The sequence below is a fragment of the Hylaeus volcanicus genome, chromosome 9 (genome assembly GCF_026283585.1).
Source record: "Hylaeus volcanicus isolate JK05 chromosome 9, UHH_iyHylVolc1.0_haploid, whole genome shotgun sequence".
Taxonomy (NCBI): Eukaryota; Metazoa; Arthropoda; class Insecta; order Hymenoptera; family Colletidae; genus Hylaeus; species Hylaeus volcanicus.
The window spans coordinates 2,005,139-2,022,085 of NC_071984.1; the positions used below are offsets into that span (position 1 = coordinate 2,005,139).

General features: G+C 36.7%; 5 protein-coding genes across 13 annotated transcripts; 2 read left to right on the forward strand and 3 right to left on the reverse strand.

The window, feature by feature from the left end:
• Positions 1-460: 460 nt before the first annotated feature.
• LOC128881737 (uncharacterized) lies at positions 461-3,975 on the forward strand. Its single transcript, XM_054133024.1, has 5 exons — positions 461-778; positions 1,151-1,531; positions 1,604-1,879; positions 1,954-2,447; positions 2,520-3,975. Exons 1-5 carry the CDS (start codon positions 614-616, stop codon positions 2,668-2,670), a joined length of 1,467 nt encoding a protein of 488 aa, XP_053988999.1. The 5' UTR covers positions 461-613; the 3' UTR covers positions 2,671-3,975.
• Positions 3,619-6,913, reverse strand: LOC128881736 (dnaJ homolog subfamily C member 7). The gene is made up of 11 exons (XM_054133023.1): positions 6,585-6,913; positions 6,133-6,221; positions 5,937-6,061; positions 5,668-5,856; positions 5,436-5,554; positions 5,206-5,359; positions 4,983-5,147; positions 4,755-4,920; positions 4,537-4,683; positions 4,321-4,473; positions 3,619-4,260 (listed from the first exon to the last, which is right to left on the reverse strand). Exons 1-11 carry the CDS (start codon positions 6,620-6,622, stop codon positions 4,127-4,129), a joined length of 1,479 nt encoding a protein of 492 aa, XP_053988998.1. The 5' UTR covers positions 6,623-6,913; the 3' UTR covers positions 3,619-4,126.
• An 861-nt stretch (positions 6,914-7,774) lies between these two features.
• LOC128881735 (brahma-associated protein of 60 kDa) lies at positions 7,775-11,632 on the forward strand. Of its 5 annotated transcripts, none has more exons than XM_054133018.1 (7): positions 7,775-7,898; positions 8,326-8,457; positions 8,538-8,713; positions 9,071-9,416; positions 9,488-9,685; positions 9,780-10,038; positions 10,111-11,632. In XM_054133018.1, the coding sequence occupies exons 2-7, from the start codon at positions 8,344-8,346 to the stop codon at positions 10,515-10,517; spliced, it is 1,500 nt and encodes a 499-aa protein (XP_053988993.1). In that variant the 5' UTR covers positions 7,775-7,898; positions 8,326-8,343; the 3' UTR covers positions 10,518-11,632. The 5 variants fall into 5 exon arrangements, with proteins under 5 accessions (XP_053988993.1, XP_053988997.1, XP_053988994.1 ...); XM_054133022.1 differs by having other exon boundaries at positions 9,086-9,416; XM_054133019.1 differs by having other exon boundaries at positions 7,782-7,898; positions 8,331-8,457.
• LOC128881739 (protein phosphatase 1 regulatory subunit 14B) lies at positions 10,551-15,490 on the reverse strand. 4 transcript variants are annotated; one of them, XM_054133028.1, is made up of 5 exons: positions 15,250-15,490; positions 14,461-14,678; positions 14,295-14,384; positions 14,145-14,186; positions 10,551-13,001 (listed from the first exon to the last, which is right to left on the reverse strand). In XM_054133028.1, exons 2-5 carry the CDS (start codon positions 14,665-14,667, stop codon positions 12,990-12,992), a joined length of 351 nt encoding a protein of 116 aa, XP_053989003.1. In that variant the 5' UTR covers positions 14,668-14,678; positions 15,250-15,490; the 3' UTR covers positions 10,551-12,989. The 4 variants fall into 4 exon arrangements, with proteins under 4 accessions (XP_053989003.1, XP_053989000.1, XP_053989002.1 ...); XM_054133025.1 differs by having other exon boundaries at positions 10,551-13,652; XM_054133027.1 differs by lacking the exon at positions 15,250-15,490 and adding an exon at positions 15,110-15,228 and having other exon boundaries at positions 10,551-13,652.
• A 142-nt stretch (positions 15,491-15,632) lies between these two features.
• On the reverse strand, positions 15,633-16,680 carry LOC128881740 (60S ribosomal protein L31). Of its 2 annotated transcripts, none has more exons than XM_054133031.1 (3): positions 16,533-16,680; positions 15,941-16,167; positions 15,633-15,810 (listed from the first exon to the last, which is right to left on the reverse strand). In XM_054133031.1, the coding sequence occupies exons 2-3, from the start codon at positions 16,159-16,161 to the stop codon at positions 15,660-15,662; spliced, it is 372 nt and encodes a 123-aa protein (XP_053989006.1). In that variant the 5' UTR covers positions 16,162-16,167; positions 16,533-16,680; the 3' UTR covers positions 15,633-15,659. The 2 variants fall into 2 exon arrangements, with proteins under 2 accessions (XP_053989006.1, XP_053989005.1); XM_054133030.1 differs by having other exon boundaries at positions 16,437-16,589.
• Positions 16,681-16,947: the final 267 nt, after the last annotated feature.

Genomic DNA, 16,947 nt, shown 5'->3' on the forward strand with positions numbered 1-16,947 from the left:
CATTAAAATACATATCTGTTAATAGTAAATCGAATTATATTAATAATTGGATTTATTCGAGATATACGAAGTGGCGCCATCGGTGGGAAAACGTCCAAGCTTGTAGTGAAAATAGTTCCTACTGCAACCGCTAGATGGAACCACTAAGTAAATTATAGTTAAATTAAATAATTATTGATACAGATGATAAATTTGACATTTTTCATAACAGGAAGCAACAATAACAATTGAATTGTACAAAAAGAACATTTACATTGTAAGCAGCGCCAATCAGTCGTAATACAATTGTTGCAGCCATCGCTGTTGGTAAAGTAGAGCGGGAGATGTAAGATGGCGCTGCATCTCCGCATTTTGTGGCGCCATCTGGTAGCACCACTGAGAACTATTCGATGGTGCCATTTTCAAACCTCTTACTAGCGCACTCGACGTCAAATCGCCTAAGTTTGTAGATTCCAGCACGCGCTTATGGGTCTATTTACTTTTCTATCTTTCATGAGGATCTTGTCGAAAATTGCATATGGTTGCATGCATGTTTTGTTGTCGTGAGCAATATTATGTCCAGATGAGAAAACAGTGAATTCGCCTGTACGATAATATTTTAGCCGGGGTAGCAATGGGTAACCAAGTGACACGCGGGCATGCATCCACCAAGAAGACTGATTCCGTTGCGAATGCCGGCAACACAGCCAATGCAACTAGCCTTTCGAAAAGTTCCTCTGGAACAGAATTAGAAAACAATGCACACATGCAGTTCTTTCCGATCGAGAGCCTAGCGAAGGTATGAGGAAGTTGGCTTATAACTGCGTTACCGTATCACGTTCGTCGCGTATTCTAAAAGAGACGCATTTCCAAAGGGAACAGCTCGACGATCTTCATGAATGCTAGTCGTTTTCGCAAATCCTTTACATTTTCGAAGCTTGAAACGTCGTGTGCGCTTCATGAATGATTTACAGGTCATTCTTCAACGATCATCCATGAAATGTCATTATGTATCAACAAATGCTCCAATTTGTTTAACCTATAACCGTGCTCCCGATTCAACACACTTTTCACAGATAACATTCACAACAAAGTAGATCTGTGTAGAGCGCTGTTGGCTTCACTCAGATATTTCTGTAACTATGTCCCTGACATTGTATGCATTTTACAGACTCTGTCTCACTTGACTCACGACGAGGAACGTATAACCGGTATTACAAGATCTGTATTTCAACGGTACCTGTTCCCCAATTACCCGGAGTTAGGTGAACATTTGTTCAACTACCTGCATCACGTGGCCAACGTCAATACTTCCTATTTGAGTGCCAATGCCTTTAAGCAACAAGCTGAAAAGTTCCTCTCCGTGATGAACGATCAGATCATACTAGAAAATTATGTAAAAATGTATTCGAACATGAAGGGTGATGGAAGCGTCGGTCCGGATGGATTGAAGAATCTTCTGTACATATCTTACAAAATTGCTATGGACAGTAGCGGAACCTCTTCGTGTATTTACGCGGAACAGATAATCAATGCAGTTATCATCTCGTGTGTCAGTAAATGTAACATTTATTACAATATTCCTATATTTATCAGTTTCCGTACTATAAAATTTATATTACAGTTTCACGGCAAATATGCGTTATCTGTGAGCTTCGTGAGCAATTGGATTTCGCAGCACTGTCCACGTATAATACACGGTCCTCATCATTACATAGTACACGTATTGACGACTGCTTACCGGAACGGTAAAGTTTTGCTGTCCAAAGAGCAACCTCAACCGCACCTGCAGATACCAACGCCCATATTGGAGCAACCGGATATAGAATTTCCTCAAATTCTGCTCCCCGTGAGCTACGTATGGTTGTTGTCGAGTACGCTGCCAGAAAGTTACCTTCAGGTACATTTTAATTTAAAGTCTTTCTATATTTCGTTTCGTTGTATTGTTAAATAGCGGAAGAAACGTATGTTTAGGTGGTTGATTCGCCACAGGACGTTCCTCACGCTTTGATAGCCAAAAGGTTGGGCAGCGTGTGTCCTAGGCATTGGGCGTTGTTGTATAATAGCTCGGAGCATGGAACAGGAGCCAACCGTTTTCTTCATCACGTTTTAGGGTACAGGGGACCCACTCTGTTGTTCATAAGGGCTGTTAGTCCAGACAAGGACACGATTTCTCCTACGTATTGCATATGCTCGGCGGTAGAGTGGCGCGAGAGCCATTTGTATTGGGGCGATGAAGACTCGGTTGGCATCGAACTATTTCCATCGTACAGAGTTATAGAAAGGGGAGCCAAAGTACTCTATTTGAATACTAACATCCGCGGCTATCCCCACGGATTGCGGTTTGGGAGTAACACGCGTTCGCCATACATCAGTATAGACGAATCATTCCATTCGGTCAGTATCGCAGGCGCACCTTATCCAATCGCCAGTTTAGAAGTTTGGGGCTGCGGAGACACGAAGTTGAGGTAACGCGTGTATAGTTATGAATATGATTTAAACAAATGTTAACGAAAACATTCACGGAAAAATGTTTTCAGGGAGCGTCAGCTGGAAATTAAAAAATGGCAGGTGAAGGAAGCGGAAAAGCAAAGGATCGTTAAATTGAGCGCCAGCGATTGGATAGATCATCCCGATCGTTACTTGCTCGAATTGGCGGGCAGAGCCTCTTACAACGAATCGAGTAATTAAGCGCGAGGTAGTACATACGATAGCACAAAGTTGATTCAGGATTTATAGTGGATTGTTTGTATATATGTATATATTATCAAACATACTATTATATCGATACGTACTTATGCCGTATATGTAAGATCCCAGATACTGTAATTTGTTTGGAACGTTTTATTTTAGAACGAGCAATTTTCATAAATTATTATTTATAATCCGTAAGAGTTACTTAAAACTTATCGTTAGATCGGAGTACTTACTTAAAAGACCTTGCGCAGTATATTTTAAAGCCGTACTTTTATGCTCAATAATGTTAGCTAATTTAAAGGATATATTGACACGTTCGAAACGAAGATGTGCTGTCTTATGCAAATTAACGATTGTACCTTTACAACAACAAATACAAAACCGATTGGTAATATCGAAAATCGTTAATCGTCGATAAAGTGAGATACGCGTATGCTCGCTGAAAGTAGGATCTCAGCGAATGTATATTAGCAGGTGCTGTTACACTTTTTCGTACGCTCTTACAAGTACATTTCGGCTGTCGCGTGCCTTAACGTTCGTGCCGTTTAATTTAATCTAGTAAATTGTGCATAATTTTTCGTAAATTTACACGTCCTTGTATTTTTCGAGCTGTGACCATTATAGCGTGCCTTATATACATACATACTGTTAAAAGACATCCGATAAGAGTAATCGAATGTTGCATAGTACCGAAACGCGTTTGTACGAAAAACGAACAATTACGATTGCACATTGGAAGCTACTTTGCCTTTGCAAATTGTCATATATTTATTATTTCGAATAGATGAGTACATTTTTTAGAATGCGATATTTGTATTTAAATAAACGATAGAAACGCCAAGTTTATATTTTATTTTAACGAACGTGCGAACAATGTTGCTCCTCGTCGCGTTATTCTTGAATTTATTTAGTTATTCTAATAATCGAAATCGAACTTCGACATGGTTTGTTCAAGAATTTATTGAGGTCAATTTAACAATGCTTCGTACATTACGTTTCTACCAAGAAACGCGTGGAATTTGTTTATCTCATAACGAAGCCAATTTAGAAATAATATAACGGGCGCAAACGAATCGAAGCAGGTTCAGAAAATTCATAGTCGTAGATTAACTCTTTAACATTTAGTAAATACCTATGTTGATGCAACTGCACTTTCCCAAGAAGTTTGACCAGTTTAAGAACCGACACGAACCATAAGACTCATCGTTTACGCTTATCGTATCGCGAAGATGTACGATACAAGGATATTACATATATAAGACATATTTACAAGTATTTAAATAAATATATAAAACTATATCTAATAAGTTTTATATTATTTACGTTGTCTAGGGGTACGGGTTTGCGCTACGAATAGAAGGTACATAAAATCCTAAGATACTCATTTGTCGAATAAAACTAAATACAGTAACGAGGTATAAAGATTAAAGATGCGCTTCACTGAATCTGGTCAAGTAAAGTGGTAAATAAAACTATCGGTAAAACCACTGGAAAAACCACCACCGGTACAACCACCTCCTGTATGGAAGGGGTAACCGTTGTGTTGAGTAAAGAGCGTTTGGAAGGCTGCGGATTCAGCCATACCTGTGAACCAGGTAGAAATATTATTCTCTCTTTTAAAAATACCACGCCGTAATTACCAACCTTCGAATCCATTATCGCCGTCTTCCACGTCGTGGCCGTTGTCGTAACGCGATCGCTTCTTAGGGTCCGATAAAATGCCATAGGCTTCGCCAACTTCTTTGAACTTCTTCTCTTGTTCCCTTTTCTCTCTTTCGGTTACGTTCGGGTGTCGATCTGCGAACAGCGGTAGGATCGAATGAGTACCCACTTTAAAATAAACGCGACTCTCAAGCTCACCTGGATGATGTACCATTGCTCTTTTTCTGTACGCTTTCTTAATGTCATCGGTCGACGCGTTTTTATCGATTCCTAAAATCTTGTAATAATCCTTTCTCTTCGATGCCTTCAACGCAAACTTTGCTTCCATCAGTAATCGTTTGTTGTCTATAAATCGAAGTTCAGAGTTACGCGACTGGAAGATTGTTTTAATAGCAGAAACAAACTGTTTACCGTACCGCGGCTCTTGTCCATTTTACACGCTTTCTCGAGATCGTGAACGGCTTCTTCGTATTCTTTAAGTTCCATGTAAGACGCCGCTCGTCTCAAAAGAGCCTTCAAATAATTCGCGTCTAATTGCAACGCCTTTGTACATTCCGCGACCGATTCGGTTAAAAGACCCAACTGTAAAGATCCGGAAATTAATAACTCTCAAAAGTGAAGAAAAGAAAAAGGTGTAACGATACCTTTGTAGCTACTGTCGCTTTATTAAAATGAAGCTTTGCGTTCGTCACTATGTTTTGAGGATCTATAGACAACGCTTCGGTGTACAATCTGTATGCTTCTTGATACTGCTCTGTTTTGTAAGCAGCGTTACCCTCTTCTTTCTTTTTCTTTAGGTTCTTGGCTCGCTGCAAAATTATAACGGGATATAATACATATTTCAAGGGTTGTTCTAGCGCTTCTTACCTTGTATATTTCTAATGCCTTGGCATGATCCGGAGCCAGCTTGAGTACTTGTTGAAAATGCGTGAACGCTCTGTCGATATCATCTTGGAAGTATAAACACATACCGCGAACGTACAATGCGTCCACGTTTTGTTTATCGAACTGCAAGATCCCACTAAAACAGGGATACGAAGTGTAAGGTCTGAAATTATCTTAAACATCTTGGGAACAATGTAAAGTAACCGACGTACTTTGCAGTTTCTTGTGCTTCTTGGTATCTTCCTAAAAATGCTAAACATTCCGCTTTAGTCAGTTTGAATTGTGGACACGAAGTGCTTACATCGCAGCAACGGTCCATGCAGTACACGACCTATAAAAATTGAATCGATTATTTGTAATTCATTTATTTATAGGTATCGATAGTCTATTATAATAACGAAGAATCAGGAATCTAGATATTATATTATCGAATTTATCGCGAACCTTTCGGAAATCCTTGGAATTATACGCAGCATCGGCATCTTTAAGATACCTTTGTACATACTCTAAATCTTTTTTTTCCGCAGCTATCGAATTATTATCAGGATCAAGCTCCAATAACTTTGTTAAAGTGGATTGAGCTTGACCAACGTCTCCCAAAACTAGGCAGCATCTTATCACTCTTCTGTAAGCCTGGAAATGTAAGTAAATTGAAATTAGAAACGAGATTATTCGTTTAATTCGTGCATATCGATACATAGCATACAACATACTTTGTAGACACTTGCATCGATTTCAATGCATTTTTTTGCATCATTCAAAGCGTCGTGATATTTACCAAGCATCATATAGCACGCAGCTCTGTTTCCATAGTATAGAGAAGATTGTGGACTCAATTCTAAAAGAATATAGACGTTACTGATTTATTACATCACAATGTCAGAAATTCTTTATCAAAGTAAACTTTACCTATAAGTTCTGTATATTCTGTTAATGCTTCTTTGTATTTCTTTCCAGAGAACAATTCTTTGGCGCACTCATTCTTCTTCTTCATCAACCTAAAATGACAAAGCGTATAATTGTGAATTAATTAATTTGCAAAGTCATATTCATGAAAACATGAAGCAATTAGTAAACCCTTTGCTATTCTTATTACGTAACTCGATCACAAATCTTTTTTAAAATGTTACGAATAACACGGAATGCAAATAATTATATAAAAACATTGAAGATTCATTTGAAAGGCATAGATACGTTTGATTAATCGAGAGTCGTCTCTTTGTACTTCCTACGTTTACAAAAAATATTGCAGTATTAATTATGTGATGATAGTGCAAATTACATTACTCTAAATTACGAAGACGACTAATTTAAAGAATGTATTGTGTAACGTTATATGAATAAAGACTGTTGTTACTTACTCTGCGACAGATTTTTCACAATCCATGTCACTGGCCATTGTATTTTATTTATTGTTTATCGAATTGGTAACTTTCGGAGCAGTCTTTCCAAGAAGCTAGAAAAGTTTTGCGAGCGGAAGTGGCATTCAACTAATCGTTACGGACAATGCGTACATAGTTTTCTGTTTCATGTCGGGATCGCGATTGCGTCTAAACCTGATATAATCGCTACAAAACGTGCTTCTGTTCTGCTCTTTGCGTAAAAAAGAGTCCTGCTCCCTTTGATAGTGCAAGCGGAAGGGACCGATTCTTTGATTCCTAATAACGATCCTGGGAATTTAGTGTTCCGAAACGAACTCTAAATGGGCTGAGCACTGAGTAGGTTAACAGAAGGGAAAGTTCTCTGAGAATCCTCGATGTTGACTATGCTTGTTACTAGAGGGAGGACGCCATGTTTGAGAGCGGAAACGGAGTAGCCAGACAAAACGCTCACTGAGCCGCTCTCTGAAGAATACACTAATATTTATTTATTTTATTATTTATTTATTTATTTATTTATTTATGTGCGAATCTGTAGGAAATTCAGATATAATACAGTTTTAGGTAAAAATATTATAAATATTGGTAGCGGCATCTCCCATAGTGCCAAGAAATACCAAAAGTTGGCAAGACTGAAACTATCTTCATGACTGAAACAATTGAATGGCGAAAAGAATATCCTGTACGTGCCTATTCTGTGGCTTAGAAAATATACGCATGGTGAGAAAATAAAATTTCTTGCTTCCCGAAAATAAAATTCGAAACGCCAAAATTTATAGTGTAAATAGTTCCAACTGTTGTCCCCAGATGGCGCCACTAACGGATAATAAATATAATAAATATGCATGGACATTAGAAATTTACATTTTTATCTAATATACATAGCGTAATAAAGCATTGAATCGTATTAATTGGGCATTGATGACGAATAATAAATAATTTGTTAATTGTTGGCGGTGGCGCCATCTAGCGGCAAAGCGTCCGAGTTTGTAGTGCCAATAGTTTCAGTTAGATGGCGATGCAAAATTTTTTATTCATAAAAAATGCATAATTAATACGATTCTTTGCTTTATAATGCTACAATATTTTAGTTAATATATGAAATTTATCATTTTTATGCAAATATTTATGTAATACATCTTTGACGCCTCGTGTATACCAACTGCTGAGAACTAAAAACATGGTTTCCATGTATGTCATTTACATTCGTCCATGTTATGCTGCATCGCGATTAGTATAACCCTAACTAACTGCACTAACCCTGCAGAAAACTGAATAGAAGCTTTGAAAGCGCAGGTTTTTACTCATTTTTCCCTTTTTCTAATTTTTTTTTACGTTTCTCATTACATCAGAACGTCAGTAGTTATCGTTCTAAATACATTAACTCAAAGATGTGTTGTGATGCAATGTATACGAATTTGACGGACTGCCGAGGAAACCTAGGACTCACAGTGCTTTAATATCGGTTTTCTTCGCGTTTTGGTATTTATTGCATCTTCGAATGTCATCGTTTGCAACATTTAAATACTTTTAAAACGGTGCAATTGATTCTAACCTGTTGAAGGTTGCAATTATGCGTAGCTACGAAGGTTATGTTTTTGTTTGTCGTTGTTCTTAGAAATTGTATGTACAATTCTTGAATGTAAACGTACATACTTATTCGATAAAATATTGTAATAGTTATTTTCATGCAGATAAAAATCTAATCGATCTTTTCTGTTAGGGCAGTTACCAAAGAGATATGGCGCAAAGGTTTCCTGTACCTAATGCAGGGAATAATGGCCCACCGCAACAAAGATATGCAGCATCGTCTGTACCTCCAAATTTACGACAGTATTCAGGCCCAAATTTTCCTGTAAGTACATGTACTTTGGCAAATATCAACTTGTAACTATGTTTAGAGCTACATTATCTACAATATAATTTGTTGTATAGATGCAACAAAGATCTGGGTTCACACCACCTCCACAGATGGCTGCCACCGGGCCTGGTCCAGCTAGTATAATAAGAGCGAACCAGCCTTACTCCAATATGCGTCAAGGCCCGATGCCTACTCCCCCGGTTGGGAAAAGAAGTGCGGATCAACGTATACCCATGTCACAGCAGAAACCGTAAGTATACCAACATTGCATGCCTTAATTTTAATTTCACATTTGTATTTTCGTCGTTACGCTCATCGACCTGCCATACTACTTTGACAAATCAAAGAAAACGAGAAACCTAATAGTCGTAATTCTGTACACGAGAAAGCAATATATTATTCTATGTAAGGCAAAAAGATTTAAAATATGAAATAAACATTGAGAAGTCTTTTGAAATACCTGAAATACACGCATCGTATCATTTCGATTATCGTTATCAAAATAATAATGTTGAAAACCATTTACCAGGAACTTCACTGCATTTCATAAGCTTCAAAATTGGTTTATTGATTTTTGAATCTATGATTTTTACACAAACTCATTTAGGTATTTTTGGAACAGTGATTTTTCACATTCCACATCCAAGAAGAAGAAAAAGCTGGCGGACAAAATATTGCCGCAGAAAGTGCGCGATTTGGTGCCCGAATCGCAGGCTTACATGGATCTACTCGCATTCGAGAGGAAGTTGGATGCAACCATAATGCGGAAACGGCTGGATATACAAGAAGCCCTCAAACGTCCTATGAAACAAAAGAGAAAGTTGCGAATATTTATCTCCAACACCTTCTACCCGGCGAAAGAGGCTGGCGAAGGAGAAGAGGGGTCTGTCGCATCATGGGAACTCAGAGTCGAAGGACGGCTCTTAGAGGACACCAAAAACGATCCTAACAAGGCAAGGAATTTTGCGTAAAACTAAATAAAGCGTGAAACATGAAGTATCTGAACTCACGTTAAAACTTTCAGGTGAAGAGGAAGTTTTCCTCGTTCTTCAAAAGCTTAGTTATAGAATTGGATAAAGATCTGTACGGACCAGACAATCACTTGGTCGAATGGCACCGTACGTTAACGACGCAAGAAACTGATGGTTTCCAAGTGAAGAGACCCGGAGATAAAAACGTCCGGTGCACCATTCTTTTGCTACTCGATTACCAGCCCTTACAAGTACTGCTCTCTTGTCTTTTTGAATCGAACAGTTATCAATATATCTGAAAAGAATCGACGGGGCTGCTACTGATAAATCGTTTCTTGTTTACAGTTTAAATTAGATCCCAGATTAGCACGACTGTTAGGTGTACATACGCAAACGAGACCCGTCATCATTTCCGCGCTCTGGCAGTACATAAAAACCCATAAACTTCAAGACAGCCACGAAAGAGAGTTCATAAACTGCGATAAATACTTGGAGCAAATATTTGCTTGTTCGAGAATGAAATTCGCGGAGATACCACAGCGTCTAAATCCGTTGCTTCATCCGCCTGATCCAATTGTAATTAATCACGTAATTAGCGTAGAAGGTAAGCAATAATTTCATTCGATAATAATTGTTGAGAGACGTTTACTAAAAAATAATCTATGATTCGTATCAGGTACGGAAACTAAGCAAACCGCGTGCTACGACATAGACGTCGAAGTGGACGACACGTTGAAAACGCAAATGAACAATTTCCTGCTGTCCACTGCGAGTCAACAAGAGATTCAAAGCCTCGACAACAAAATCCACGAAACGGTCGAGACGATCAATCAGCTGAAAACGAATCGAGAGTTTTTCTTAAGTTTCGCCAAGGATCCTCAGCAGTTTATCAACAAGTGGATCATATCCCAGACGAGGGATTTGAAGACTATGATAGACGTCGTTGGGAATCCGGAAGAGGAACGCAGGGCGGAATTTTATTATCAACCCTGGGCTCAGGAGGCTGTTTGCCGATACTTCTACACGAAAGTTCAACAGAAGCGCGCGGAGTTGGAGCAGGCGCTTGGTATTAGGAACTCATAAGCGTTATCGAAATACAGTAATAATTTTGAGACATAACTATGTAAAGTATTTATGCGAATCTTTTTCTTATTCCAATTACAATGTGTCTTGCGCTTGACTTGCCAATTTAAAACGAGGAGAATAAGAATCTGTGTGGGACACGTTTACATATACCGAATGGCTGCAGACGAAGCGAAGAACACGACCCTCCTTGACAGTTAATATTTTGTAAAATAACGCGATCGAAAGTATAATTTTATGTCGAAAAGACGATATTTTTGTAACGGTATACGCAAATAGAAAATGTTTTAGCGTATACATTTCTTTTTGTCGTTGTTCGGTATACATAAACGCACCTTTAAATTACCTACTATTTTCACGTCCTATTTGTATCTTTCAAATCGCGTCATGAATGCAGGAATTTCATTTTGCAATCGGTGTAGAGGTGTCTTTCTGTCTTAAGAGTGTCGTGGATTGATTTGATTTAGTATTACGCGAGAACATTCCAAGCATTCACACGTGACAAGAAATTCCATTACAATGGTATACATTGAATCACCTTCTTCTTTTGTACGAGACATTTTCAATTTCTTGTAAATGATTCACCGAGAAAACGATGTTGAAATACATTATTACAATTGGATAAGATTTTCTTCTTACTTTCGAGACACTAAGCCGTAATGATATACAAAACATTCTTCGCACGCTAACAAACATTACGTTTAAAGCACCGATCACGCTCTCTTAATTAGATGATGCATCCGAAATGTCAATCAATAGTACGCATACGTGTTAAAAATTTGTTCGAAAGGAGAAGATAACATTTCATATGCATCGACTTAACACCTTATCGCATAACGTAGAACAAAAGAACAAAGATTTTGATAGCGTTACTTGTTCCGATTATAAAATTTAAAAACTTCATAATTTCGATTCGGTGAACATAACTCTATCGAAGATCGCATATTCTTTACAACACTAAATCACAAGTGCACGAATTGATTGTATTTTTTTTCTAATACGATAAGCTTTGATTGAAGTTTGGCGTATTCGTTCGATGGTTGAAGTATCATTCACTCGTCCAAACGGACCGAACACGCCATCGATTGCACGCACGAGATCAAAGTTTATCGTATACGTTTATTCCTAATCTTAATTACACATTCACATATATTTCATCGTATAAAGTTTTAAATATACATGTATGGGTGACGAGACGAGTTGAACGCTGTTAATTAGCCGTTATTCGCCCAAATTGTATGGAAGTTTAAGGGTAGACGAGTAGTCTAGACACATTTTCCTATGGTGACGACAAGTCCACAAAGATTACATTCTGCCATGTTGCCAACGAATGGCAAGCGAATCTCTGTACACCCTAATATCTCGTAAATAATCATGATTCGTACATTTCGCTAGTCCTTGCTTGGATAAAACCGTTTTCATTCCTCTTCCATGACCTTAACACGTTGACTGCCAGATCAGTATCGACCAAGATTGTCGAACAGTCTCACAATCCATCAAAAGTCATGAATCGTAGCCACATTTAGTTGTACGATATTGATTCGAATGAAACTGGATAAAACTGTTTCTTTAGTCTAAATTAGAGACTCGAATTTTACAGACACACTAGCATAGCAAAAACTTGTACCGATTCAACAGGAATGATGTGGCGGTCAATGTGTTGGGGATTAATGTGCAACAATGTGTTGTTGTGTTGCCAAGACGTGTTGCAAAGTGATCACATTTTTGGTATTGCTTTACATTCTATCCAACGTGAACACAAAAGTTCCTTTTGCGTAGTGTGTTTGCCAACTTCTCGGTTCGTTCGACATCCGATACTATGTATACGTTCATTAATGATATATCCATCGTAATATCTTATTTGTCGTGTAATTTCTGTACGCATCTAGTTTTGAGAGGAAGGTAAATTCCATTTGTGCAGTCTTTTGGTACAATATTAAGTAATAATTCGAGATACATTCGGTGTAAGAGATCTGTGTGTTTTCGGAAGTTTATGTCAAGTTTGCTTCCTTCCTCTTTTACATGATTGTTGATGGTAAATGACAGTCGATAAACCGTATAAATGTCACCTATAATTGCATACTATCGTGACAACGACTCTCTTTAATGATTCTTTAAAATTGGTACGTTTTATAATTTAAAAAAGTATAACAGGTACGTCATAAATAGAAATTTAAAATCGTGGAATTTATAACATAATTATATAAGTAACAAAGTAATTAAAAAAAAATGTAATAATAGATCTAAGATTGCTAAATATTTATAAATATTAAAGGAACCGATAGCAGAGTAATTTTCAATACTGATTCGGTAGCGCAGCAACAATAGGTGTCATTTCCACGTTTTAATTAATTACTATGCCAGCGATAAAATCATCTGAAACATACACGCTTTTGCTACGTAATATTATCAAACAGATTTCTTCTTTAATTCGTACAAGCATTCGATGCGAAATTTGTTCATATTACTCCCTTAAAGTATTTTCTAAAATAAATAAAATCGTGTTAATTGATTATACTACTAGAACATAGGAATATTAACTGTTAGAACCCAATCGTATTCTCAGTTGGGATAATTCGATAAACATAGGATATGTATAGAAATCATTTGGTATAGTTACAACGTTTGGAAGCATTGTTAGTCGATCCTTAACAACATAAATATTACTACGAATGATTGGAGTATAGAAGGCATACAAAACTAGAGTGTAGAAGAACAAACTTTTTCTATTATACATCACATTGGATGGATCGTACAGCAAGGCAGTTGTGTACTGTGAGGTTTATTACTTGATATGCGATGCGCACACAAATAACTAACAAAGTTAGCCATTGCACTGAGATAAGTCAGATACTAATGCTTACGATTTCAATATGAAATAATACACGCTAGAATAAAAATGTGCAGAGTCATTTTAATGTTTTTCCCCGTTAAGTTCTATCCAAGTAATGATAAATTGGCATTTGAGTTGTACGTGCGCAACTCGTTAAGGCTTGAATATGTCTTTGACTCGTTCCAAATCTGAGCAAATTTGTTAATGCTTCAAAAAAGTCCTTGCAAACACGTAAGTGTTAAGAAGAACGTGAAACTTCTTCAAAGTGTTTTAGCTTTTTCGAGTAAATCATTAATGAATTTCTGAAACACATAAACAACTTGTGTTAGTAACAATTAGTACAATAGTTTGTACGCGAATGTTACTTTCGAAATATTACGGAGGATAAACCGTGTTTAAGCTACGTTGCTCTACCCGAAATTCCTTGTGCTGTTTTTAAATGAAACATCCTAAATTAATAAATTAGTCACACAGTATTAAAGAGTCACGCTAATTTGTATTTAAAAGATTGTACAAATGGTTTATATCTTCGTAACGCGGTTAAATACGATAGGCAGTGTGGTTTAAAGTCCAGTTCAGATTGCGATTTATGTCATTGTTACATTTTTCAACAAAACTTATATATGCAAGAGTCCAAACTATCATTTCATAAAAGAAACATTTATTTTTCTACCTAAAAGATAGCGTAACCCCTTAAACTTTGGAGAGGGAAATATTATTCCACTGCTAAACCAACCAACACGTATTCGTTTAAAAGAATATTATAAATCTACCAAAACACACGTATTACTTACGTTTATATCATGTGGAGGCTTTTTGGTATCGACCAGTAGTTCCTATAAATAAAATAAAATAAAATAAAATAAAATTAAATAAAATAAAATAATTATAAACGTTACCTCCTTCTACCAATTCTAATAATTATATAATATACATTTACATACTTGCAGAAATCTTCGTCTATGATCGTCGCTATCCATATCAAGAAGTTCATCTATATCGATTTCGACTTCACGATTTTTACCACTGTCATTCTGAAAAATGGAAGATTACATTAAGCATAGACTAAAATAAAATTTATAATTAAAGGAAAATGACGTACAAACTTACAACTGTTTCGTATAATTTTTCTAGTTCATCAAACAACCACATTTCCACTGCCAGTCTTTTACGAATAAGAGACATCTGATGAGACCCATACTTGGCTGTCAGGAATTTCTCTCTGCGTTCCTTCACTTCTCCTTTCTCTGTGAATGCCACATGTAGATTCGCGCGTGCCGGACTACGTTCAGCGGTAAGTACCCCACCTCCTTCCATTATAAAACTACCTAGGAATTTGAAAAAATCTATAGTCAGTTTTAAGGAGACATGATTAGATAAATTAATTAAAGGATTAAATTCTAGAGGGAGAGAGAGACTTTATTATACATAGAATATTATGCTCATGTTACAAAAAGGTAGTCGTGTACATCAAAGGTATACCGAGATCTTAACTGTTTATTCAAGTTGGGAAAAAATGAATGCATGTGTGAACCACATGCTACAATAAACAAAGGGGCCCCACGATCTCTTTTAATTAACGCTATTGAATGCAAATGTAACCTCGGTGGGATGCGACGCCGTGACTTACACTCAAGAAATTTTCGAATAAGAGTACAACGAACGGTTTGGTAAAGTAGAACATGATATATTTAAATGAAATAAGAAAGCAAGCAAACGGTGACGATGAAAATAAAGCAATAGGAACGAATCAATTTACGTTTGGCGTTTTAATAAAAGATTAGCCACTCGTTATCGTACGTATAAACAAAGACCGAGTCTACGATTCCGCTTCTGGCTTGCAAATCGAATTAAAAATATAATTGGCGAGCATTTCTACGATTGCTTAATGGTACTCACTCGCTCTGGCTTTATTTCACTCTATTTCAGGATTAATACTATTCGAGCCGCAACAGTATCGCAATACCAGGATCCTTACGAATAATAAACTTTTCTAAAGGTAGCAGAGAGTGTTAGCATTTTTCCACTAGCCAGTATTACCACCAGATACACACGATTATTCTCTAATTCAGTAATATCGCGAGCTCGAAAACTTTCGATCTATTCGCGACAATCGACTCGCGATCGATATGGTGCAATTTCAAGGCGAACAAATTCTTTTTAAATTTGAAGATTTACATACAAAGTATCGTCGTAAACGTACACAAGTGACAGAGAGATTAGAACTTGTTCGAACAAGTAAATAATTAATAGAAGGTTACGCAATAATTATGGGAGCAAGAATTGATGAAAACTATTTATTTAGAAATTCAATCTTGACTCGCATCAACATTCTCTGTTTGTAGACCTTTGAAAGTAGCAACTGGGATGTACGTAACGAGAGTGTACAATTTATTCGCGGAGTCCTCGTCGTCGTTTCTCCTTCTGCTTAGTCGTACACGAACTCTGAATGGTACATTCCTAAATAACACAATGTTTAGATCAGTAAATAACGTAATATGACATTGTACGTAATCATTATATGTGTACAGATTATAATATAATTATATATAATTTTAGATTATACATATGATACATATGATTCATTCACCTAATTCCTTTGGACCAAAGTTGTTTGTTAAGCCTAGTATCGATCCTCACATCTGGAGTACCCATTTGTTTCTCAGCAAACTTGCGTATCTCTTTAATTGCTCGTGGAGCACGTTTCTTAAATCCAACACCATGAAGGCGTTTGTGAAGGTTCACGGTGTATTCGCGAGTCACTACTTCATTGATAGCGCTCTTTCCTTTTTTCTCTGTAGACTTGGCCATTTCTACCTGAAAAGAAATATTGGAACTTTTACTATCACAGCATGACATAACCAAACAATTAATATTCGTTAAACAATTCAAGGAATCGTAGACAGTATACAAAGATTTAAGGCATAGTTGCACGGAATGAATTATTAAGGCGAACTAATATAATTTTCAATTAATTCAGATTATATTAGTTCATAAATATAACAGTAAACAAAACCATCAACTTATACTTTCGTAGGAAGCATGTGATATTCTAGGCTGATAATATTAACATTGGATTGTCGTACATTTATTAATTAACGTAATTGTACAGAAACTTATTTATTATTCAAAATTCACAGCCAGATGTTTCACGATTCTATTTTATGCAAGTCTGACATTACCTCTCCGACTTATGGTTCGACGCAAAAGAACCAAAGATTCTAGTGTTCCTAAACTCATACTTTTTATGTGTTGGAAACGTTTTTAGGTTAAGTGAGCGTTCACGGAGCGGCTCAGTAAGCGATGGTCTGCTATTGATTCATTGCACCATAATAATTAAATAAATACTTATTGCAACATATTACAGTGTCTATTGCAAACGTTAAACTGCTCAAAAGATGCTAATAATATTAAGTGTGCCTTTGGATACTTACATTCTATCCTAAACTTAGTTTGTATATACATGAAATATTTTTAGGGTACGTGAGCGCTCACGGAGCGGCTCAGTAATCGGTGGCCTCCTATTAGTTCGTTATTCGTTATTGCAATATATTAAAATATATTACAGTATTTATTTGAAATGTTAAGTTTAATATT

Excerpts from the sequence above, each read along its gene's own strand:
- LOC128881737 (XM_054133024.1), top strand. The coding sequence starts at position 614 with ATGGGTAACCAAGTGACACGCGGGCATGCATCCACCAAGAAGACTGAT. Across the intron at positions 779-1,150 it reads CGATCGAGAGCCTAGCGAAG|ACTCTGTCTCACTTGACTCA; the intron begins GTATGAGGAAGT and ends TGCATTTTACAG. Across the intron at positions 2,448-2,519 it reads TGCGGAGACACGAAGTTGAG|GGAGCGTCAGCTGGAAATTA; the intron begins GTAACGCGTGTA and ends AAATGTTTTCAG.
- LOC128881736 (XM_054133023.1), bottom strand. The coding sequence starts at position 6,622 with ATGGCCAGTGACATGGATTGTGAAAAATCTGTCGCAGA. Across the intron at positions 6,062-6,132 it reads AGAATATACAGAACTTATAG|AATTGAGTCCACAATCTTCT; the intron begins GTAAAGTTTACT and ends ATATTCTTTTAG. Across the intron at positions 5,555-5,667 it reads ATTCCAAGGATTTCCGAAAG|GTCGTGTACTGCATGGACCG; the intron begins GTTCGCGATAAA and ends CAATTTTTATAG.
- LOC128881735 (XM_054133018.1), top strand. The coding sequence starts at position 8,344 with ATGGCGCAAAGGTTTCCTGTACCTAATGCAGGGAATAATGGCCCACCG. Across the intron at positions 8,714-9,070 it reads CCCATGTCACAGCAGAAACC|GTATTTTTGGAACAGTGATT; the intron begins GTAAGTATACCA and ends AAACTCATTTAG. Across the intron at positions 10,039-10,110 it reads TCACGTAATTAGCGTAGAAG|GTACGGAAACTAAGCAAACC; the intron begins GTAAGCAATAAT and ends GATTCGTATCAG.
- LOC128881739 (XM_054133025.1), bottom strand. The coding sequence starts at position 14,667 with ATGGAAGGAGGTGGGGTACTTACCGCTGAACGTAGTCCGGCACGCGCG. Across the intron at positions 14,187-14,294 it reads ATAGACGAAGATTTCTGCAA|GAACTACTGGTCGATACCAA; the intron begins GTATGTAAATGT and ends TTTTATTTATAG. Across the intron at positions 13,653-14,144 it reads AGCCTCCACATGATATAAAC|AAATTCATTAATGATTTACT; the intron begins GTAAGTAATACG and ends TATGTGTTTCAG.
- LOC128881740 (XM_054133031.1), bottom strand. The coding sequence starts at position 16,161 with ATGGCCAAGTCTACAGAGAAAAAAGGAAAGAGCGCTATCAATGAAGTA. Across the intron at positions 15,811-15,940 it reads CTTTGGTCCAAAGGAATTAG|GAATGTACCATTCAGAGTTC; the intron begins GTGAATGAATCA and ends TGTGTTATTTAG.